The following is a 24,747-nucleotide window of genomic DNA, read 5'->3' as shown; positions in this document are numbered from 1 at the left end:
TAAAATGGGGCAATCCTGCAAACTTGCACAAAAGCTGTGTAAACATCTCTCTCCCCATTCCTTCGGCCTGGTGGAGACAAAAAGGAAAGAAAAACCGTTATACTGTATCACTGTTATTACTCTATTATAACACTTCTTCTAATTGAACTCTGAGAGTGTACAAAGGGAACCAAATGGGCCCGTGAGGGTTTCACATTGTAGCAACCTGCGTGGCTGCCATGCACACTAATCCTGCACCAAAAGCAGCGATGTGCTTTGTACAGAAACACGTTATGTACAGCGTGCTAGCAAGGAGAGAAGTTAACCCCTTCTGTGAGACTGTGAGAGCAGCGCACTTCACTGCTTCCAGTCTGAGAGCAGCTATAGGCCATACCTGTAAGCGTTTTGTTAAGTCATAGTGCATGTAGTAGTAGTGCATGTAGTAGTAGTGCATGCAAATATAGAAAGATTGAATGGCAGGGAGCGTATACAAAAGTGTGTGTGTGTGTGTGTGTGTGCGTGTGTGCGTCAGGCAGGCAGGCAGGCAGGCAGGCAGACAGACAATACGGTTACTGCTCTTGTTTAGTGTATAGCGGTTATGCCACCACCAGTGGCTGTGACACTCAATGTGTAGCCTGGGCACCATTCTATTTCCAATATAATGCATGGCCATGCATGGTATCACAGTGTACTGTACTGTGCTGTACTTGTCGTGTAGGGTTTCCTCCATTATGGATTCCCTGACCTGCCGGGGGTCAAAGGTGCAACAGGTTGTGTTGCATTCTGACATGACATGGTAAACCAATTACAGAGCTGTTTAACCCTGGGTCACGTGTGCCAAGGAAAGCCTCTTTTAGCCCAGCCATATTCCCACCACTTTGTCTGTCTGTCTGTCTGTCTGTCTGTCTGTCTGTCTGTCTGTCTGTCTGTCTGTCTGTCTGTCTGTCTGTCTGTCTGTCTGTCTGCCTGCCTGCCTGCCTGCCATGTCTGTCTGTCTGTCTGTCTGTCTGTCTGTCTGTCTGTCTGTCTGTCTGTCTGTCTGTCTGTCTGTCTGTCTGTCTGTCTGTCTGTCTGTCTGTCTGTCCATTCTACAGGAGCACACACAGTTCACAAATAGCAAGACATGTTGATGCAGAAGCTTACAACAAGTTGCAATGTGGTGTGTTGTGAGTTAATTTGTTCTAATAAACCCTCACATGTGGCCCCCATGGCATTCTCCTGTTGTCTCTTTTAAAAGCCAGAAACAAAAACGCTCTTTCTCACACTGTGTGTGAATCGATGCTATTCTTTAGCCCACGGACAATAGACATGTGTGTGTGTGTGTGTGTGTGTGTGTGTGTGTGTGTGTGTGTGTGTGTGTGTGTGTGTGTGTGTGTGTGTGTGTGTGTGTGAGAGTGTGTGTGTGTGTGCGTGTGTGTGTGTGTGTGTGTGCGTGCGTGCCAGACCAGATAGGCCTATACAGTAGCATAGTTTGTATAGGCTTGCTGTTGGATGCTTTTATTGCGTTCACAATACATAGAGGATCTACTGTTGTGAGGCCTTTGGTGTGCAGCCTTTTGAAAGCAACGAGAAAGACACATACTGTACAGTTCTAAACTAGATCAGGAGGGCATGAGGGCTTGTCTGTTTGGAGGTAGCGCAAAAACATAACGTTGCACAAAATTATGACTTGCATTTTTGGATCATTATTGTAAAAAATGACAAGAAATAAGTAATCCCTTTTCTTCTTCTTATTTTTTTTAAAGCAAAAAGCAAAACAGTAGATCTACAGGCTCACACCACCGTTCCAATGACTGGCCGCGCGTGTCCCTATGTCCATATGTATGTTTGGAGTATAAGGTATGTGTGCATCCCTATGTCCCTAAACTCAGCACACAAAGTTCTGAAACTTAACTTTGGTCCATTATTTCTCCACTTTAATAATATCAATTGGTATTGCATCTTATATAATTTTAATCGTTGATTAGTCACCTTTACAACGAGGTATAGCATGTAGGTTTCGGACATTCCTGGAATGAGTAACACTGCTAAACGTGTGGGTTGCACCCCCAAAACATTGGCCAAAATGGCAAATGGCTGGTATTCAATCCTTGCTTTGAGTTGCATAGTGGATTGTATGATTGCACTCTCCCACAGTAATAAGGAAGAAACAACACATATTGACTCATTTTACACTCAGTGTTATGGAACTCAGTCCGAACTTTGTGTGCTGATTTTCTGTTTGGAGTATGAACAGCTGCAATACCACTGGGTGACCTAAAGTGCCACTGTTGAGCAGCCTAAAAACACACACACACACGCACACACACGCACGCACGCACGCACACTGAAACACACACACACACACACACACACACACACACACACACACACACACACACACACACACACACACACACACACACACACACACACACACACACACACACACACACACACACACACATTGAAAAGGCTTTTCAGTTGATAACTAGAAAAAGTGCCCTTCTGGGCACAGGTCTCCACCAGGAGGATAGGACTGTGTGAGATGTTTGGCAAAATGTTTAGGAGTAATATAAACATGTTTTTTTGTTTGTTTGTTTTTTCCAACAATTTTCTTTTGTTGAGGAAATGCAGAGCCAGATCACTCATAGCATCTCTGAGGATAGAATTCTGGATGAGCAGGACATTTTGAACAAAACGGGCCACTCCTGAAAACTTTGGAAGGCAATGTTAGCCAATCAGTGTAGAATCTGAGAAATCCAACAGACTCGTCTTGTTCACATGACTACAGAGATCATGTGTACCGATTTGCGTTAGATTTGGATGAAATCTAAATCTAACATAAGCAATGTGTTTTGCAGAAATCGGCCTCATGGTGTTTTTCCATGGCCTCTAGGGAGTGCGCATACATAAGTTGTATACAGATCGATGCAGTTATAGCTAAAAACAGGAATTGGCCTGTTATAGCGCCACCATGAGGCTGATTTGGAAAAAAAATGAGTGGCATGTCGTCCTCGGCCTAGTGGAAATGTGCGTGTATAATTTCACGGAAATTGCACACTGTGTTTGTGATTTGTGGCATTTTGTTCGAAACGGACCAATCATGTGAGCTTTGGAAGCCAATCTTAGCCAATCAGGATGGAAGATGGGAAATGGTGCAGATCCGTGTTGATCACATGACTATGAAGATAGTGTATACCGAATTGTGTGATGTATGGATAAAATGTGTACGAGTAATCTACAGAAATGTGTTTTGCCTAAATCAGCCTCATGGTGGCACTATAACAGGCCGTTGAAGAATATTTGGGGCAGAGGTTCGTTGTTGGCATCCAGGGAGTGTGTGTGCAAAGTTTGGCATGGATCGGGCCAACGGTGGCGGAGATTAGCTGATAACGGACGGACGGAAGGAAGGACGGACACACACACACACGGACGGAGTGCAAAACATACTCTCTCCCCATGCCTTCGGCCTGGTGGAGACAATGACATGGGAGTAAGGGAAATAGTAATGACAACGCACAGGGCATTGTCTTTATCAGCATTAAAGGCTTGTAGGGATTGGATTCATAGGGTCTTATATACTGTGTAGGCTAAAAGCTCTGTATTATTCAATGGCAAACGATCAAATTACACTGTTAACCGAGCTGTGAGGGTTCATCAGATAGGCCTACCGTACCTCATGTTCTATTCACCATGAAGCTCCATTACCTATTTATTTCAGTGGTTCTCAGACTTTTAATAAGCGTTGTCTTTTACAGCTGGCAGCACCTTTCTGACACGCATTGCTATGGTGAAGACGACCTGCTGGTGCTCTCCTTTTCCCAGGGCCTGAGCATTGTGTTTAATCATTATTGCGCATAGGCCTATAGGAAATATTAGGTGAACTAAATCATGACAGATGAACTGATTCACGATAGATGAATGATTTTTTAGAATATGAAGTACATGTATATTTAATTTGTCTTTTTAAAGTGTATTGTAGGATACCGGTATCTGTAGTCTTGTAGGATGTATGTTCATTCAGTCTGTTACGGCCTTTTGTCTAGGGGTATAAAGTCCGTAACATAACTAAAAGGACAAAGAAAACTGAATATTACAGACAAATGTGAAAATAATTACAATGGGAAAAATGTACAAACTAGGAATCTAAATAAGAAACCTAAACTATCAACAAAACAAATATAGGCTCAACCTTAAAGGGCAAGACCACTTTGGTGGAGGTCCGGGTTGTGTAGTTACTAGTTACCTTGCCATGATGTAAATCCAAATGTGGACAAGAAATCAAAAATAATTGCTCCAGTGATTAGAAATTGATAATTCAAAATATGCTCCTCATTGACTTACATTGTACTTTGAAACAGCTCTCAAAGTCACTCTTTTAGTGCGTAAACAAACACAGACAAAGTTGGTTCAGACAATATAGAACATATCACCAAAACTCGTACTGTTTTAATTTTTTCTAAAAATGTTAACTTCCTGTTGATTTTGCCATTTTTATTAGGAAGAAACCCCGGACTGGGTCCGTGGATCCAGGTCCAGATCTTCAAATAGGCCTAGTAAAATCAACAGGAAGTTAACATTTTTATTAAAAAATAAAACGTTACAAGTTTTGGTTATGTTCTATATTGTCTGAATCAACTTTGTTTGTGCTTGTTCACATGAAGCATATTTTGAATTATCAATTTGTAATCACTGGAGCAATTATTATTGATTTCTTGTCCACATTTGGAGTTACATCATGGCAAGGTAACTACTCAACCCAAACCTCAACCAAAGTGGTCTTGCACTTTAAAGGAGCATTCAGTGATTTGGAAAACCCCCCAGTCTGCCCCGGTAACAAGATGTGCACATGCACGCACTACAGTGGGGGGACACGCAAGTGACGCAACAGCCTTTCAAGGCACACCAAGGCCCGCACTCGATCATGATTGGCGGAAGGCCCCCCTCTATCCTGATTGGATGAAGGCTGGGCCACCTAGCCAAAAACAAAACCCTGGACCCCAGGGGTTAACTGGGGACAGGGAGGAACTCCTTATATGGTCAGCACACTGTATAGTAGGGAGGATTATCACAACAAAACAAAAAAAGAAGTGATATTTGAATTAAGTGAAATCTAGAGAAAGAAATATACCTTTAACTAATAAAAATCAGAATCAGCATTGAATGGGCACAACAAGGTGGCTACAAAGCCCAGAAGACCAGAGGGTTGGGGTTGGTTTGGTCGGGTGTAGTGAGAGGACAGTGGAAGCGATTCTCTGCTGCCGAAGCTCAGGCTGACATGCAGTCCATGAGCCATTAGCCAAATTCCAATACCCAAAATCTTGGCCATGCGCTTGCTCACTCACACTCGGTCACTCACACTCGGTCACTCCAGCATGGCGGTGTTATGGTGAAATTGGTGACCTGCCGGCTGCCGACATACCGTATGTGACCATCTTGTGGACTGTGGTTGAACTCTGATGATAAACAAACCACAATGATTTATGTTGGGACACTGACGTTATGTGATGTCTACACGATCGTCACAAATTTCAGCAGGTCACCAATTTCACCGTAACACCGCTATGCTGGAGTGAACAAATGTGAGAGAGCGAGTGGCCGAGATTTGGGGTATTGGAATTTAGCTAACATTTAAGAGTCAGCTTTATAGGAGACTGGGTGTGGCCCCCAGTCAATCCACTCCCATGTGTTAGTCCATTTCATAATCAAGGCTTTAGTCTCCACCTCCAACTCTCCACCTCAGAACAAAGGAAAATAATACAATGCCAAAATATAATACAATTAATCTAACTACAAAATATAATACAATAGACGGCGAGCCGTAATATAATCTGCAATTTCTGTCTTTTTTAAAGCTGACCCTGGGCGCTGAGCTCCAAGATTTCCTATTTGTGCAAATGGCAAATAAAGTCTACCATATTCAGGGACAAATTAGCCATTGGGCCAGTGGGGCCGTGGCCCAGGGGCCCTTGGCTCTCAGGGGCCCTTCGGGGAAATTGGACCGTGCGGTACTAGGTTTGACACCCTGAAAAGGGCGTCTGGGGCCCTTCATTGGCCATTGATTTTGTTAAATGTAGGTCAAAAAGATGATAAAAACACGAAAATGTTGCGCGCACGCACGCTATGGGGGCCCTGCAAGAATTACCGGCCCAGGGGCCCTGGTGGGGGTTAATCCCTGATCGTATTCCATTCTATTCTATTCTGTCAGTGCTCCCAGGAACTGGCTTTTTTGCCACAGCACCCTCCCTGGGTGCTTCAAGCAAGCAATGGTTAAACTTTTGATCTTCCTAACCGTGTCTGACAACCCGGCCGTTGAATAGTTATCACAACAATGAGAAGAAGGCCATGCTTGCCACTGTTTCAGCTAAGATATTCGTGTCAACGCAGATGTCAAGGCAGGGTTTTAGAGCACAGCACAGCAACGGCAGGTTTGAGCGATGCGCATGTCAATAAACACTGAGTGCACTGACATGATTATCCAAAGTGCTCTTATAGAACACTCTCTGTAGACATAGCCCCTCTTAGGCCACGGGACCCCCATAACTCAGGCACGTGCACACATAGACATCAAAGAGGGCTTCAGCACCCAGCCCTTTTACTGTACCCATCTGTAAAAAATTGCCCTCTCCAGACCATGAATGCAGCATTTACCATTTACTATGGTGAAAGAAGCCCTGGAACCCCCTCAAGGACCCCTGGGGGTCTCCGGACCCTCGTTGAGCCTATAAGTTGTAGATGAGCTATTTGTGGCTTATTTGTCATACAACAAAGTACATACGTAAGGCTTTAACAAAAAGAGAACCGGTTACATTCCCTGAAACCGGTTCACTTTTGCTGACTTGTAATGTCTCCATTAGGAATTGAGCAGTAGGTAGCATTCTAGAATCATGCATTCATACATTGATTGATTGATTGACTGACTGGTGTTCCACCCTCCAGAAAGAAAGGAATCTATCCTTCCATTACTAATAATTAGTATATAAAGTGCCATATTGTCATAAGGTCCAGATACCATGGCATATGCCAGAGAGAAGGTTGCACTGTGATCCCATATGCCAGAGAGGGAGGGTTGCACTCAGATTTGTCTCTATTTCTGGGTCACAGTGACACACGGGGAGAAAAGACTTGCTCTTGTTTAATTAAACTACATTTCTGGCAGTAAATCTACAGGTTTTCCTTCACGAGAGGGCTCTATAGTCTGAACTATCACTGCCTGTCACGTAAAGTATGTTTTGGCCTGTATCTCTGTCTCTAAAGGCAGATCTTACTTCCTCCCACACATTTCACAAGTGTAAATAGAGCTGTATATATATTTCAAAATAAGCTTATTGTACAGTTCTATCATCTGAGAATGAGCCATGAACAATGTTTCAAATATTTTACTTGAACGATTAATTATTAGCTTAACAGTTAATAATTAATCGTAATTAATCAAAAATTCTGCGGTTCTATCATTGGGTGGTTTTCTGTGAATGTAATGGTGTCTGGGCACACGCGTGGCCTTGGAACGCACATAGGCTACAAAGATGCCATTGCCTGGCCCTGTATCGTCAATGGTCAAATAAATATTTGATTAAGGAATAAGATGCCCTTTGTATTATTTCTGTATATCAGCAAAGTTTTTTATGTTAGACATTGAGGGAAATCAAGATTCTCAGATTCTCAAAATCATGTAAGGAGGTAAAAAGGGAAAATAAACATACAGGAGTCAAGGGATCCACATTTTGGTGGCATAGGAGCGACATCAGACAGACAGACAGACATGGGCCGCTTAGGCTATTTTTATTTTAAATAGATTTAGCAAAATTAGCAATAGGCTATACTTATGCACTCATGTTTTGCAATATTTCACATGGCTGCTTTGGTAGCCTACTCTTAATACTTACCGTAAGTAAAGAATAATGGCCGTGTTCTGAATTCCACCTGTGTGACATTCAAACATTACACACACTATTGTTTTTAGACCAAAATGTACACTACATTTTTCAGTCGTTACCGCCCACATCGATCCCTGAATGGCTTCTACGACTGTTTCGTCACTCACGTTTAACACACTCATTGGTCGAAGTGGTTGCCCGTCACGAATAGCACGGCATTTCTCCAGCAATGGATCAGTGTTGCCATATCTGCTTATTATAAGCGACTTTGTAGTTGTTTTCCTGCAGTTGTTTTTGTAGACCTGTCTGCTTCGTCTCTCACAAAACCTGGCGACACTGAAAAACTTGATAAATGATGCGTGTGTCGTTCTGGTGTGCTGTGGATCATTCTTATCGAGCAGCAGGGGGACCAACCGGAGCGACTGTGCGACAAGGCCGGCGGTAGTGCGCTCCTCCTCGGCTTGCGAGGCGGGTATCGGACCGGTGTTTTGGTGGAAGCGGCCGGTGGTTGCCGCTGCGTCCTCATGGATGTTGTGAACCGTAGAATGTGGATTTAATAGAGCTACTCGCGTCGCAGGAAGATGGTGTTTAGGAAGAGACTCAAAGCTTTGTGCGCTGCTGTTGGCCGCTGCTAGGGATTGTGTGCGTGCGTGTGTGTGTGCGCGATCTGTGTGTGGTGTGGGGTGTTTCAGACACTAGAGTGAAAGTGAAGCTGCTTTTTGTTGTTGCTGCTGCTGCTGCTGCTGCACCACCACCACCAGGCCTTTTATTCACCGATCTGATCCTCTTCTGATCAGCTGTTGCGTTTCGATTTTTTTGTTTTGTTTATTTATTTTAATATTATTATTTTCCAAACACGTTTTGAAAGATGAAGAGTGTCAACATCCGCTTCCAGAGGTGGGTGTTATTAGTTTAATTTAAAAGAAAGAAAAGATTTCCTTCTGTCAGGTCATGCTTATTATTGTAACTTCGACAGACAGTGATATCCATTTAGTTACATTTAGTTTACATTATAGCCTACACTCGAACTTAGTAATGGATAGGCATTGCATGAACACACGTTGCTCTGTCTATGGGAAATTAATGTTGTGTGATAAGGCTGTTTTACAACTTAAACCATTATCTGGTTAGTGATAGATTAGATTAGTTAGATTAGTGAATTCAACTGCATCAGAGCTGTTTGCACTGCAGTGCTAAATCCTATACTAGTACTACTACTAGGCCTACTTTAATTAATGCTAAGTTTAGTGTATAAGTAATACCAAACCTCTAATGCTGTTAAATTAACTTTGTCATATTTATTGCATGTACAGTGCAGGTAATTGTATTATGATATAGATATTTGGCAATAAATTATATTGAACTAATCAATGTAATGAATTATTGAAACAATATTTTAATGGATATCAGTCAATCAATCCCAATTTTGTGGTTATTAGTGAAAAGTTTCAACATAAAAAAACAATAGTGAAATAGCCAATCTATCACTCACTCACTCACTCACTCACTCACTCACTCACTCACTCTCACACACACACACACACTAATGGAAAAAATAATCAATGGAGTACATCACTGCTTTGTCATGGAAGTACCGTACTAACCCTTGTGTCATACAAGAACCAAAAATAAACAAATCAGCACCACGATTCTGTCAGGTATGTGTGTATTATTTATATGACATAGATTTACATTTGATAACGTCTGTGTTTGGAGAGTGTGTGTTTATTCTGTTACTCTTTGGATAAATGAATAATTTTTCACTGTCGTTTGATGCTTCATATCCATATATGAGTAAACTTGCGGGGCTGATTTCTTTATTTTTTTGGAACAAATATGACAAGATCTAAGATGACCCTATGGCATTTTCAATAGAACAAATGGATAAGCGACATAATGTATGTCAGACTTGTATGTCAGGTTCTAGACATTACTCACTTTGCTGAAGTTTGCAGGCTCAACATGATTAACATAACTAGAATGATGCAATTAGCAGTTGCAAGTTGTGGTTGCCTCTTGTAAGTGGAGATGCTGATGTCATGCATCATAATAATGGAAAACCCCATAGATTATTATGGCATCAGCATGATGACAGTCACATAATGGAAAACCCCATAGATCCACATGACGTCAGAACTCAGAAGTTACTCTAGAAACATACAATAACAATGGTTATTGCTCTGCCCACAACCACATGAAATGAAATGAAATGAAATGAAATGAAATGAGGGCATATTTACCCAGGGTATCTGGGCTAAGCTCAAGAACTTGTTTCCAGCCAGGCCCTGCTCATAGAACACATTTCATCGTAGTGGTTGATGCCTTGTTCAAGGGCATTTCAGCGGTGGTAATTTTTAACGTGTCGGACGGCTGGTTCGAACAGGGAACCTTCCGGTATCTAGACCGCGCCGCTATCCGTTCGGCCACCGCTGCCACATTCATAGATAACAGTTGACCCACGCAGGCAGCTTGCTTTCTTTAAGTTGGACATAATGTGTTGTTTTTCATGTCTTTGCAGGTTTATGAACAGGCCTGCCTCTGCCAACTGCCGCTACCAGTCCACCTGCTATGAGCATGCTGCAAACTGCTACACTCACGCGGTTAGCAAACAATATATTACTGTCTGTCTATGAACCAATATAATACTAGGTTCTCAACCTTGTCTGGAGGATCGGGCCTGCTTGAAGACCTCAAAAGCGTTGGCGGGCTGAGCCCGGCTGACCACTTCAGTCACTTTGCTCTGTGTTTACACAACAAAACAATGCAGTATATAATGTTGTGCCCATTCGTTTCCCTCTATACCAGCAGTCATCAGTCACTGGAGTAGTGTGGTGGTGTTTACCTGCAGAAACATACTTGCTTTCTGGCTGTATTTAGGTATTAGTTTGTTTTAGTAAACGGGGATCGTTTTTGGGCAGCCAAAACAAACGGTGAAAACGCAAGGGGAGGCCTGGGCCGTGGCTCAGCGGTCCAGGCACCTTGGCTGGTAATCCAGTCTGGCAGTGTGCCGCGGGTTCGACTCCCGATCCCGACGGCCTTTACTGCATGTCACCCCCCCATCTCTCTCCCCATTTCCTGTCAGCCTACTGTCTGTCCCTCCATAAAAAAAATAAATAAATAAAGGCGAAAGCCACAAAAATAACATTAAAAAAAAAGAACGCAAGAGGACAAAGTGTTTCTGCAGGTAAAGGGCACCACAATCTGTGTTTGACAACTAATGAATGATGGGTACAAATGTATATTGTTTTATGAACACAGGGCAAAGTTATATACTGTGCCTTTAATGTTGTATATCATTACATTACAATACATCTCTATGAGAATACCAGCACTCACGGAACTGTCCTTAAGGGCACGGTCACACCGCACCTTTATTCTACCTCTGAGGGGGAATTCTGCCAATGCATTTCAATGGGAATGGAGCTATTTTATTATTTATTTTCATCTCTTAATTTCAGGGACCCCCCGTTTGACATGAATTAGGCTACGGACCCCCATGTAATGGCATTTCTCTCTCTGAGACCCCAATTTATATTTTAAAATCAATGTTAATTTAACTGACATTATTATTATTATTAAAGATAATACTCTTGTACCGAGCAAATACACAGTGTGCGGGTGTATTCTATTCCTTCCAACTCTGAGAGTGTACAAATGGAACAAAATTGTCCCGTTAGGGTCCATTTGGTTCCATTTGTACACACATGAGTTACAGACCCATAAGGGTCCATTTGGTTCAAAACTATCATTTAGCTGGGGACCCCCTGGAACTCCCTCGAAGGAGTGTCCCTGGACCCCACTTTGAGAACCACTGCTGTAAGCGTCACAACTGCAGCTATTGAAATTAACGATGGGTGTTGTTAGATTTAGGTGTTGCGCGTGGGCATGGACCAGTGACACACCTATGGCTCTGGACACGCAACGCCTACATCTAACACCACACATTATTACATTAATTATCTGTTGTGTTGCATACTAGCCTGCCATGTTTGTTGTTTTTTTAACCCATTAAGACCTGATGCCGATTCTACGGTTTTCTGGGAAAAAAAACGGTAGGCCTACTGTATATTGCAGTGCTGCTCAATTTTCTTTTTTTATGTTAAGGACACCCAAAATATTATGTATTTGGATGTCTGAAAATGTTTTGTGCTAGCGACCCCCACAGAAGAGACTGGTTGCATTACAAATTTCTGTTTTTTTCAAACACTTTAAAACATTTTCAAAAATAGCAGATGTACAAGCTCGCAGCGTGGCATGAAGTAACATGCGACTTGCAGCCAGGCCAGAGCCTATATGTGGCATGCGCCTGGACCACTAAGCCAGCAGGTGCCCGACATTCCTTTTTTTACCATTGATAGTTGCCAATAGTTAGCCTGGACAACATTTGCATTCTGCCAGCAGGGAGAGTCTGGGAACTCTCAGGCAGAGATGATGTAGCGATATGCGGCTGTATGAGGCCGCTAGAGGCGGGATCAACGCGAGACTTATGACATATTGAAGCGCTGCCACAGCGCAAATGTAAACGCAACCTAACAAGACTACAACTCGAAATGATTATGGAGATATCAAATGTTTGTCCCGCTGCTTCCGGGTTCATCGTTTCTGCTTGAGAGATACCAGATGCAGGAAGGAGGAGGGAACTGGTGAACTCAATACTGCCGCAATCTGGCGAAGTCAGGTTAGCCAATAGTTGCTCCGGGGATACATTTAATCTTGACCTTTGACAACGTGTGTTTTTGTGTGCATGCACGTAGGTCTTCATCGCGCCGGCCATCGTGGGGATGTCACTGCTCCACCGACTGTCTGACGACGCCTGGGAGAGGATGACGGCGTGGGTGTACGGCACAGGCCTGTGTGCCCTCTTCATGGTATCCACCGTGTTCCATGTGGTCACCTGGAAGAAGAGCCACATGAGGTGCGTGCGAGGATGCAGTTATTTTGAGATGACTGCCAATAATGTATGGCGGTTCAGTAATTTCTATGTTGAAAAATGTGCTGTGAGCTTGTAGATCGGCTATTTCCACTACATAGATATATATTATTATATTAAAGAATATTTTTTCCAATCTGCCCAGTACAATTGCTGTTGACGAACCCTAAAATAAATGTATTTTTATATACATGTCCCGATGTGGCAAAACCACAGCCCATTCAGGCTTGAGGCCGATTCTACAAATGCCTTCTAAATAAAATCAGTAGTTCTCAAACTTTTTATTGCCAACGACCCCCAAATTGATTGATTTTTCCAGGGAACGCCGATAGCAGATATACGAGCTCTGATCTGCTGTCACTATTATTTCTTATTTGTATGATAGTTGATCGTCATGGAAAATGTCATGATCACAAAAACAAAAATCATTAAAAATAGCAGGCCGCGGGGACCTTTACTGTACATGATTACATCACCAGTTCATTGAAATTGCATTTCAGCCACGCCGCTGTTGCACGAGGTTCCTTATTTCCTTATTGCTCATGTCTGTTAGGCGGCAAACCATGCAATGTTTTAAGTTGTGGCCGAGTTACATGGAAAAGGAAGAATGACCACTAAGGATTCTATCTAATGTTTCAATATGACGGACACACTTTTAATGAACAATGAGAACAATGCCATGCGTTACACAGAATGCACAATGTGTCTGTGTGTTTTTTCAACTGGGTGAGAGGAAACTATTTCACTAAAATAATCTCTCCAATCTCTTTTGCTTCCCGTTGGACCAGTTGTCCAATCTGATCAGGCATGGAGCCAGTGTTTCAATTGGTCCCAAAGTCATTTTGTCCAAGGCCATTAGTGTTTGAACGTAATCCCATATCTAGTATGTCAGTATCTTACTACAGGTGCGGCGTCTGTGTTGTGCCAAATATAACGTACAATTTTGATATTGTCTAGGGACGTGCATGACTGACAGAAAATCATTTTTGGATAGTCAGTTCTCAACCACTTAAACCCTCTATTCTTAGTAAAAATGGACCTGCTTTGCAACTGTACTTGGACCAGCAGTTTGTTTTTGTCTATACCAAAGCTCTTCACCAAAAATAGACATTCTACAAGCTCACAGCGAGTTGCAACACGGACCGTTGTTGATTTGTAATACTTATTTTATAACTTTTTAAATGTATTTATGAAATTAATTTGAAAAAAAATTGAAAACCTAAAAAAATGAGGGGGGGAAAGGGAACAAACAAAAAAACTCGTGACCCATAAAAATGGGCCCAGCGACCCCAAGAATGGGTCCCGACCCACTGTTTGGGAACAGTGCTTTAAATTGATGGCATCACAGCAGACACTGGCTGGCTTGTTAGTGTGGGTCTTGTGATGGGGACAGTGTCACTCTGCATATCGGTGACATCAAGTGAATTCTATTTCAGGAAGGGGTGTGTGTGTGTGTGTTTTGCAGGTCTGTAGAGCACTGCTGCCACATGTGTGACAGAGTGGTCATCTATATCTTCATCGCTGCCTCCTACACGCCATGGTAAGACCCCCAGAGCCAGAATTCCTAAACGTATTATGTGCGTACCGTAACAGTGCCCACCGCATGCCCCCATAGGGTTTAAGTGATTTAAAGCAAACATTTTAATGTCAAGGACCCCCAAAATGTATGTGCATTTTGACAGCGGTACGCCATCTCAAAAGGGCCTGTGTGATGCCAACCTGGTGGGCATCACTGATCCTGGTGGGTTGGTCCCTTAGAGTATATATTAATAGAGACGGCACCCGAGTTCTCCTCCCATCCACTTGCATTAAGTTGCTCAAAAGCGCATGAGGCAATTAAACTCCTCCCGGGTAGGAACAGAGTGCATTCTGGGATGTATTGGGCCCAAACACATGAACGCGCTGCCGTTGACTATCATTGCACGTGTTCACGTATGAAACAGCGTTCACGTGTCATGAACGTGCGCAATGATAGTCAACGGACCAGCGTGTTCATGTGTTTGGGCCAGCGCTGCAATACCAAATTCGGCCACTATGTCCATTTCGCCTCAGGGTTCCTCCGGGTGCCGTCTCTATTCATATATACTCTAAGGTTGGTCCCCAAGACAAAGAAACAGACCTGAGGTGTACATGGCTTTCTCAGTTGCAGCCCCACTCCCTTTGAAACTCACTCCCAGCTCACAGCAAAGCTGTGCCTCACCCTTTGCCTCATTCAGAATCGCCCCCAGAACCCACATCTTCATCCCCCCCCACCTTGCACTTGTAGATCAGCTCTTTTTGGCTAAGATAAAAGTGCTGATGTTTTGGTGTTTGTTTCTCAGGCTGAATCTACGTGAGCTGGGTCCTCTGGCTTCCAACATGCGCTGGTTTGTGTGGCTGATGGCTGCTGCCGGCACCCTTTACGTTTTCAACTATCATGAAAAGTGAGTGAAGCATGTCACAACCTCCACTGTGTGGTGTGTATATAGCAGGGGTCTTCAACAGGGGGTCTGAGACTGATAGGGGTCCTCAAGTGTTACCACAGGGGGGCTGCCAAATCAACAACATGAATTCACACAACACTGATGACAGTGCTATCATATGAAGCTATCTATGAAACATATGACAAAGTTTCTGTGCCGGGGTTCATTAATTCAAAATGAATAAATCAATATAGGGTTGAAATCTTATTTGAAATGACCAAACCTGCCTACCGATGATAACAGTACAGGCCAAATGGAAAAAAATGGTGCCATCGTATAATGAGCATTAGTGTGTGTACCGATTATATGAAGATGTGGTCCTTTAATGTCAGCGGTTCTGGCCACAGCAGCTTTTTTTACAGGGGTCGTGCACGGTGGCTGCCTTTAGCATCACAACTGTCAACAACATGTGGCGTGTTGTGCAGTACAGCACCAATCATGGAGATTACCACATGTCCTTCAGGCATGCTTATTCAATTGGCAACGAGCAGCATTTAGAGAAACGCATGGATTAAATGACTCCGTATCGCCAATATGACGCATTTGAGTGATTTGGATTCTGCCAACGCTGCTGCTCTGCGCACTGAAGTTGAGCCCTACACTAATAGTGGATATTTTATCATACGATTACATTTGTTTTTGATCTGGTCAAACTAACAACAAGAACACATTCAGAAGCATCTCCCATGAACCCTAGAAGATATTTGTTCAAAGCAAAAAGTTAGTCTCAATCTGTTATTTCTTCAACTGGTTGGCTCTGTGTAGAACAGTGAGAAAATAGCTTTAGAACAATAATATCAAAACATAAACATGTATTGTGCTAATAGGTTCTTGTTCCATAAATCGCAGATCGGGGCTTGGCCTAACAAAAAATGTTCAGTCATGAGATTATTTTGCTGCTACTGTAGTCCCTGTAAACGTCTATTGCTTAGTGGTCCGTGCCAATTAAATCAAAGTGCCTGAAGGACATTTCTGTGAGTGTTGCTAATCCCTATGACCGTCAAGGAACATAGGTTGGAGGTTGTGCTTGCATTATCTTGTAATCTTGGAGTAAAATACCAAACATTTTTAATAATACATTTGATGATTAACGGGGTGACCCGATACCCAAGTGCACACACCACATGGGTGCAACATGCGCTGATCATTGAGTCCCCCGTTTCTTTCACCTGCCGGCCCGTACATTCTGCTGTATACTCTCTTTATATTGTCTTATATACTCTCTATCCACAAGTAAAGGCTTAAAAGAATTCCCCCAAATTAATGTCAAAGTCCTCATATTATATAATTGGTAATACGTGGTCTGATGGGTGGACTGAAAAAGTGTTTATTTTTTATAGATATATATTTTTTTCACATACACGTATACTTGTTATATTGTCATTAAAATCTTATTGTTTTGCCAATGAAACGGGGCCCACTTGAAATAACCTCACAGCCCACAGGTTGAGAATCGCTGTTTACTAGTTAAAACGTGTGAAAGTCCAGCAAGTTCACTAAATCCTCCACCTGCTCCCTCAGTTTGCACCGTAAGCAGCAGTGCTAATCTCAGTTATCACACACGCTAACTTGTGATTGCATTTAAACACCTGAGAGTCTACCAATGCAACCACATTGGTTCCATTTGTATACTTTCTGATATATGTTCAATTACAAACGTTAAGTGTTGCTATACATTTATGTTCAATAATGGGTCTTGGTTGATTGAATAGTTTATTGAACATAAATGTAAAAACAGCAACAGAGTTCAGTCAAACATTCGGTTCATTCACCAAAATAAAGTCCTTGCTGTCTTGTTTCCGTTTTGGCCCTATGCAATCAATTCATAGACATGACATGAAGAATAACAACAAAATTCAATATCATCAATCACAACAAAAAAATCTAAATCATTTCAGGAATAAATAAAAACTAGTGGGGGAAAAGGAAGGGGGTGGGTGATCACCTGTTTAAGGGGGAAGGATCATTTCTGCTGAAAGGTGGATTTTCAGGCCTGTTTTAAAAGATGTAACTGATCTGCATTTTTTGAGGGAGGGGGTCAGGGCATTCCATGCCTGGGTGGCCGTGTTGTAGAAGGAGAATTTACCCATATTTGTTTTGAAAGTGGGTGGTACCAGATCGTTGTTCACGCTCCCTCTAGTATTGTGGCTGTGGGTGTCACTCACTCTTGAGGTAGTCAGGTATGCGGGTACTGAGGGCATTGAGGGCACGGCTGCATTTACAATTTTGAATGTCAAACCCATTTTCAATTGCTTAACTCTGTCTTCTACCTGGAGCCAGTTTAGACTAGCAAAATGGGATGAAAAGAGGTGAGAAAGGAGGGTTGTCCGCACACTGAATCACTGCTCCCAGGAAACTTTTATTGAAGCGGTACAACGTTTCGACCCTTATGGGTCTTCGTCAGGTATGAGTACAAAACACAAGTAGGCGTGTTATATACAACAGCATATGGGCAGGTCAACAAAGAACAAGCCGTTTTGCAATGAAGGAGATTAAGCTGATACACCCACCAAATCTGTAAGGATAGAGCTGCATGCATATAAGAGCATGACAAGCAGAGGACTCAATTATAGTGGCACTAAGGCCAAGTCTTTAAAACCCAATTTAGAATTGGAAGTAGAGGCCTGGGCCGTGGCTCAGCGGTCCAGGCACCTTGGCCGGTAGTTCGAGTCTGGCAGTGTGCCGCAGGTTTGACTCGCGATCCCGACGGCCTTTACTGCATGTCACTCCCCCATCTCTCTCCCCCATTTCCTGTCAGCCTACTGTCTGTCCCTCTATAGAAAATATGAAATAAAGGCGAAAGCCACAAAAACAAACATTTGAAGAAACGAATTGGAAGTAGAGGGTGAGTTGGTACAGGGCTTATCCGACATACCATAGGACCGACATGCGGAAACAACGATCGGATTAAGGTTGGCGAACATGCGTTTAGGTTGCCGACCGGATTATGGTTGGCGAACATGCGTTAAGGTTGGCAAACATGTGCTGCTCCAAGCTTGCGGTTATGGTTAGGTTAGGGTTTCTTGGTTCTTTGATTTACTTTTGATCACCTTTGTTGCTATGCTTTCACCTGTCAGCTTGTTGTCGAGAATACAGCCCAAATATGTAATCTCTTCTTTGCTGTCATCAACTTTAAACTTGAAGTAATTTACATTGACCTTACTGAGGGAATGTTTGGAACCGAAAAGAATAGATTCTGTTTTACCGAGATGTAGAGTGAGTTTGTTATCGGTTAGCCAAGTACGGATTTTGGTGAGTTCGGAAGTGAGAGCCTCCTTGACTTGCATTTTGTTCTCGCCCGAGATCAGGAGTGCTGAGTCGTCCGCAAGCAAGAACAATTTGCAGTCATAGGCAGCATTAATGTCGTTAATGTAAAGGAGAAACAGTAACGGCCCAAGTATACTTCCTTGGGGAACCCCACAGTTCACGAGGACATGGTTCCATTGATGTCAACCACTTTTTCTCTTACCTCCAGGTAGGATTTCATCCAGTTTATTGATGTGTTATCAAAACCGATCGCTTCTGCTCTTGAGTGAAGCAGAAAAGATATGGGAGTTTGTTGATACAATTGTATCCAATCAGGAGAGGGAACTCGTACAGGACACAGGATGAACAAGGGGAAGTGATGAAACAAAGACATGAGCAGACATTGAAACTGGAACAGAACAGAATGTATTTTCTGTTGTTTATTAGGTGGCACTCATTGTGTTGAGGTGCGCATGTCTGGTTTGAGGCCATCTTGGATGCTAAAGAGCTGGAGAGACGGAAGCAAACACCATTATATAGAGCTTTAACTATTTTGTATCTGTGAAAATAGAATGTGTACAAAACTACTGGAAAAGGTGAACTATGAAATGTGTTTGAATGTGACAATTGCCCTTTCCACCCCCAGGTATAAACTTGTTGAACTGGCCTTCTACTTGGCAATGGGGTTTCTCCCTGCATCGGTAGTGGTGGTAATGGTAATGTTTTTGTATTTTTTACCCTAGCAGCCACAGTTAGGACATGACATGTAAACACCTGTTGCTTCCCCTTCTCTTGGCTTCCGGTTGGAATTTAACCCATTTAGACCTGAGGCCCATTCTACAAATGCCTTCTAAGCCAGAAGTTCTCAAACTTTTCCGTGCCAAGGACACCCAGAATGATATGTATTTGTTTTGTAAATTGTTTTGTAGCAATATCACAATGTAGACGTACTACAATGTACAATGACTGTGTTCAAGTATCTCTGCTTCCACCTTGTGGATTTCCCATGAATGGCAGACCTTATATCCAATTCTTATTATGTCTTTACTGCATTATATAACACACTTATAAGGCAATATACTCTTGAAAATCTCTCCTTGGGCTAAATTCGGCCATAGCCAAATGAGCTGACCTCATCACATTTGTGATGACGGCTATGGCCGTTTTTAGCCTAACGGCAAAACTAATGCTTGCAATGGATTCCCCTCGTTTGACCCGTCACATGCTACTTAAAGCATAATGACATTTTGAAGATTTTGCCATTTATTGGTTGTTAATGGTACCCCAGCTTATTATGCTAATTATGAAAATTCCCCCAAAAAATTAGCATCCCGCAGTCTAAATGCTGGGGACCCATACTCAACATTTCTAACATAAAACTTTAGGGTACTCAAAATGGCTGGGTTCACAATGGGGCTCTATGGGCTGGCAAGTAGACTATGACCTAACGCTCATGTTTCGTTGTGCAGAGCAACACGGAGGGCCTCCTGGAGCTGGCGTGCGGCGGACTCATCTACTGCCTTGGCGTTCTGTTCTTCAAGTCGGACGGTGTCATCCCCTTCGCCCACGCCATATGGCACGTGTTCGTGGCGCTGGCGGCAGCCGTGCATTACTACGCCATCTGGAAATACCTCTACAGGAACCCTGGCGGTGGCAGCGACATCCCCGTCGACTCCTGACCCGCCCCTGGTGCCCGCCCACCCTATACTCCAGTGGTTCTCTAAAAATGCTGTCGATAGACACATTGGCGACTACAAATTCACGCCCACAAATGAGACAGCCCCCCCCTCCCGCCCCCCCCCCCCACACACACTTCTGGTCTGATAGAACAGTGTACTGCAGCTATCAATGCAATCCCTATGAGAGGTATCAGAAATACCGTAATTTCACTGGTTGATTACTGAAGCTGTAGCGCATAATTATTTTGTTCTAATAAAGTGTCCCATTTGTTTGATTTGTCCCTGCCATCTCAATATACAATCCACGATGTGCTATAATATACTCCATAAGTGTGTCAAATGTGCTACCATCGGAAATCTAAAGTTAAAGTGGCCGCATGGTATATACGTCACAGTCGCATTCCTTGAGGTTTTCAATACCCAGATACAAATTTGTGTTTAGTTTTATAGGCAAACAGCATCTTGCAAGACTAATTATTAATACGAACCTGGAGAATTCACTGGGTAGTTGAAAATGTCGGGATATGTCACTCCTCCATTTGGTTGGATTATTTCCAACTACATAAAGCCAAGTTAATACAACGGTAAACACACACGTTTTAATTTCTCATGTACCGTCGAAGCTCTGCGGTATGTAGAACATTTATATAAGCCTCATAACATGACATGTTCAAATAGACATGAACAAAGTCAGTCGGGAGCGGAATGTATTATTGAGAATTGCCCTCTTCAAAGTCGGCGCTCACAGACAGTGTACTGTCTGTCTCCCGTCTCGCCTCTGTCTCAATTGTGGGTGTGATTTTTTTTTAGGCGCCCATGTGTCTCTATGATGGGGTCACCAGCTAAATGATTGATGGTTAGGAACCAAATGGACCCTTACAGGGATGTAACTGAGTGTACAAATGGAATCAAATGGACCCTTAAAAGTCTAACTCTGAGTGTACAAATGGAACCAAAATGGACCCTTAAAAGTCTGTAACTCTGAGTGTACAAATGGAACCAAAATGGACCCTTAAAAGTCTGTAACTCTGAGTTATGGGGTTTCCGCGGCCTAAGGTGCCGTGTCCGCAGAAAAGCGTTTCACGAATGGAGCAGCATGTTGGATATCACGTCCGTAGTGCTCGCATCAACGAACGATCCATAGTGAGTTTGTAAATGACTGGGTCGGACACAGCCTGAGCCAGTTGAAGTGCAGTTTTCTTCAAAATGTATTTTTCTTCTTTTTTTGTTTGTTTGAAGCACAGACTTTATTCTTTTTGGATTCTCACCTCAGCCCACCTGGCATTTAGTGTGTGGATTCGCTATGTTATTTTTTGTGCGTTATTTTTTGTTTGTTTGAAGCGCCCCCCAAAACGATGCTGGGAAGAGGAGCACACCCATAGACTGAGCGCACCAAGCGTGTCTTTACCATAGACATGCATGACAAGAGACGGGCACTGCACATTGTTTACCTTCTTTTTTTTTTTACGTGACGGGGGTCAGGCGTCTTTCTTTCCGACCGCTACCACCTCCTCCTCGATGAACCCCCAATCTGCATAAAAAAATAGGAAAGCTAACTTTCAAAGCTCTTTTGTATACAAACTTTTTTTTTTCTTGTTTTCCCCAATCTGAACCAAAAGGAAGAAAAAACAACTTTAAAAAAAAATGTACCTATAACCACATTATTGTTGTTTGTATCCTCTGCACGGAGTGCACGCTGATCATGGACATTTTGTGCAGTGTTTGATATTGGTATTTTTTTTTATTGGTCGAGGTCACATTCCACTTTTATGTACATTTGTGGTGATTTGTTTTTGTCTTTCACCCTCTTCTTCGGTCAAAGCTGCATCCCTTCTCTTTATTCTTACCGGTATGTGTAAAATTAATGGTCTGAACAATGGGGTTGTCAAATGCTACAGTAGACTTTGAGTTGGATGTAGGGCTGGGCGATATGGACAAAATCAAATATGATATTTTTGGACCAAATACCTCCATTGATGTTGTGCAATATCAACTTCCCTTGTAATGTGTCAAAAATGCTGAAGAATGGCTAAAATCTACAAGCTCACAACGTGTCACATCTATGACTATTTTCACAATTTCTGACAATTTGACCATTTTTGAGATGATAATAAAGTGATTAACGCCAGGAAAAGACAACACTTTTGCCATGTCACAATATTACGATATACACAATGCCAGATGATATCTAATATCATATCACCATATTGATGTCATATCAATAATATTGCTGAGGCGTAGTTGGACACTGGCAAAATAATTTTTCTTGTGAGCATAACTTTTCCCTTTGGGCTAGTGAGGTAGTTTTTGTACAATGGGATGTTAATGTCATACGGTGTACCTTTTCAAATAAACTAAAGAGTTACTTGCTATAATCTTTCACTGGTAGATTTTTTACAATAAACCATTCCACATAAATATGACAACTTATCTAAACACCTCAGACATTTGCGCTGGAAATGTATTTCTCTTTTTTTTTGTTAATACTTGCTGTTTCTGAAAATGCTAGACACCCTTGGTGCCCAGGACCCCACAGAATTTGTGGTAATTGTTTTTGTTCCAAACTGGATTCTGGGAATTGCGGTTCCTAACAGTCAACAGAGTACCAGTGTTGCCAAAAAATAATAATACAAATAAAACGTATTTTATAGCACCTTTCATGACATGGAATGCAGCTCAAAGTGCTTTACAGAGCAATGGAGAAAAAAGAAAGAAGTAAAGCAATGCATAAAACATTAAAATAATAGCAGTAATGCAATACAGTGAGGACATGAATAACAAGGAATTTAGAAGTAGGTCTTTAGCTGTGCTTTAAAAATGTCTGTCGAAGGTACAGTGGGAGTTTGCCGTCGGCCCATAGAAGCAGAAAGCTGCTAAACTGTGTTTTTTAGTTGCCATTTTTAAGCACAGCGAGCAGGCCAGCAGTGGAAGGCCTGAGGCAGCAGTTTGGGACATATTTAGGCAGGCAGGAAGTTGCCAGTGCGAGATCATTGAGAGCTTTATAAACAAGTAAAATAATTTTAAAATCAATCCTAAAAACAACTGGACCAATGCAGTGAAGCTAAAACTGGAGTAATATGTTCTCTCATCTTAGTTTTAGTTAAAACTCTGGCAGCCGCATTTTGGACAAGTTGTAATCTGTCAGTTGTTTTCTTTGGCAGTCCACAAAAAAGTGCATTGCATAATCAAGCCGAGAAAAAGAAAGGCGTGGATCAGCGTTTTTGCATTGTCCAATGATAAATAGGCTCTGATTCGGGCAATATTTCCAAGGTGAAATCTGTAATCTTGGTAACATCAGATAAATGTGTGAATTAAAATTAAATTCAGAATCAATAATGATCCCCAAGTTCTTTATTGTACTGTTACTTTCTACAGTCAGGTTGCTAAGTCTGCTTATTATTGACTCATCCAGCATTTGATGCTAGACAGACAAACACAAAGACTCCAGAATTAAGTGTCGCCAAAATGGCTGTTACACAGTATGACTTTAATGCTTGATCAACATGCACAATACATTTTTGTTCAGAGTATAGCTGGCTAGCTAAGAACACCAAAACATCAGTCCTCCTTTCTGTAAATACTTTAGCACATTCTGTTTGTGTATTTAATATATAGTCTGATTATGAGAGTATGAGCTGGTATAGCATGGGATGTTGGTATTTTAAGCTGGGGAGAAAAACTAAATGTCATCAAGTATCAAGTATAAATGATTGAGGAGGTCTCTGTAGACAAGATAATATTGCCTCCATTTGGAGAGTGACATTGTGACAGAGCTTCAATCATTCAATGTGTGTGTGTGTGCATGTGGTCAGAACAGCGAAGCACACAGCAGTTGGTCTCATTTTTTTTAAATTGTTTATCGTATGCTGAATGGATAGTATGGTATGGTATGTGCATACAATATTGTTGCTGTCGGGCATAAACCTTGTAGGCTGTCCAAAAACTATCCTTTTTTATTATCATTTGAACTGATTTTTAAAATGTTCACTACTTTTGTATGATGAAGTAGGGCATTAAAAGGATCCTGGCTAATAAGACAAATGTGTCTTAAAACACTATACTTGCCCTCTATAACTAAAATGACAAAATAAAAACACCATCAATATTTTATTTATTTCGTAAATAGTCACAAGTTGATGTGTGGTCCAGCCCGTTGGAATGTATGGAATGCATGTGCTAATAAAAAACAACTTAATACTTCCTAAAGTTAATATGAGCATCAAAGCAATATTTTAAATACTTTTTTATTAGCACGTGCATTCCATACATTCCATCGGGCTGGACCACGCATGGACATATGACATCCTCAACTTGCGACAGGAGCAGTTCCTATTGAGTGAAAGATTCTCTATTTCTGAAAGAAATAAAATATTTAAGGTGTTTTTATTTTTACATTTTAGTTATAGAGGGCAAGTATAATTTTTATAAGGCATATTTGTCTTATTAGCCAGGGATGCTTTTAACAAAAAAAGAAAACTGATGAAATATGGAGATATGTGGTTTCCATCATTTCTTTGAGTGTTTGCCACTTAAAGCTGAAAGTCGGAACTTATTCCAACAACAAACTATCCTCTGTACCTCTGTACTTTTAT

General features: G+C 42.0%; 1 protein-coding gene across 1 annotated transcript; it reads left to right on the top strand.

Annotated features, from left to right (window-relative positions):
* Positions 1 to 8,201: 8,201 nt before the first annotated feature.
* On the top strand, positions 8,202 to 22,530 carry mmd (monocyte to macrophage differentiation-associated). Its single transcript, XM_079521137.1, has 7 exons — positions 8,202 to 8,735; positions 10,357 to 10,438; positions 12,593 to 12,753; positions 14,234 to 14,308; positions 15,090 to 15,191; positions 19,123 to 19,192; positions 19,946 to 22,530. Exons 1-7 carry the CDS (start codon positions 8,707 to 8,709, stop codon positions 20,153 to 20,155), a joined length of 729 nt encoding a protein of 242 aa, XP_079377263.1. The 5' UTR covers positions 8,202 to 8,706; the 3' UTR covers positions 20,156 to 22,530.
* Positions 22,531 to 24,747: the final 2,217 nt, after the last annotated feature.

This window comes from Electrona antarctica, assembly GCF_951216825.1.
Source record: "Electrona antarctica genome assembly, chromosome: 14".
Classification (NCBI taxonomy): Eukaryota; Metazoa; Chordata; class Actinopteri; order Myctophiformes; family Myctophidae; genus Electrona; species Electrona antarctica.
This window is presented reverse-complemented; position numbering and strand designations above follow the sequence as displayed.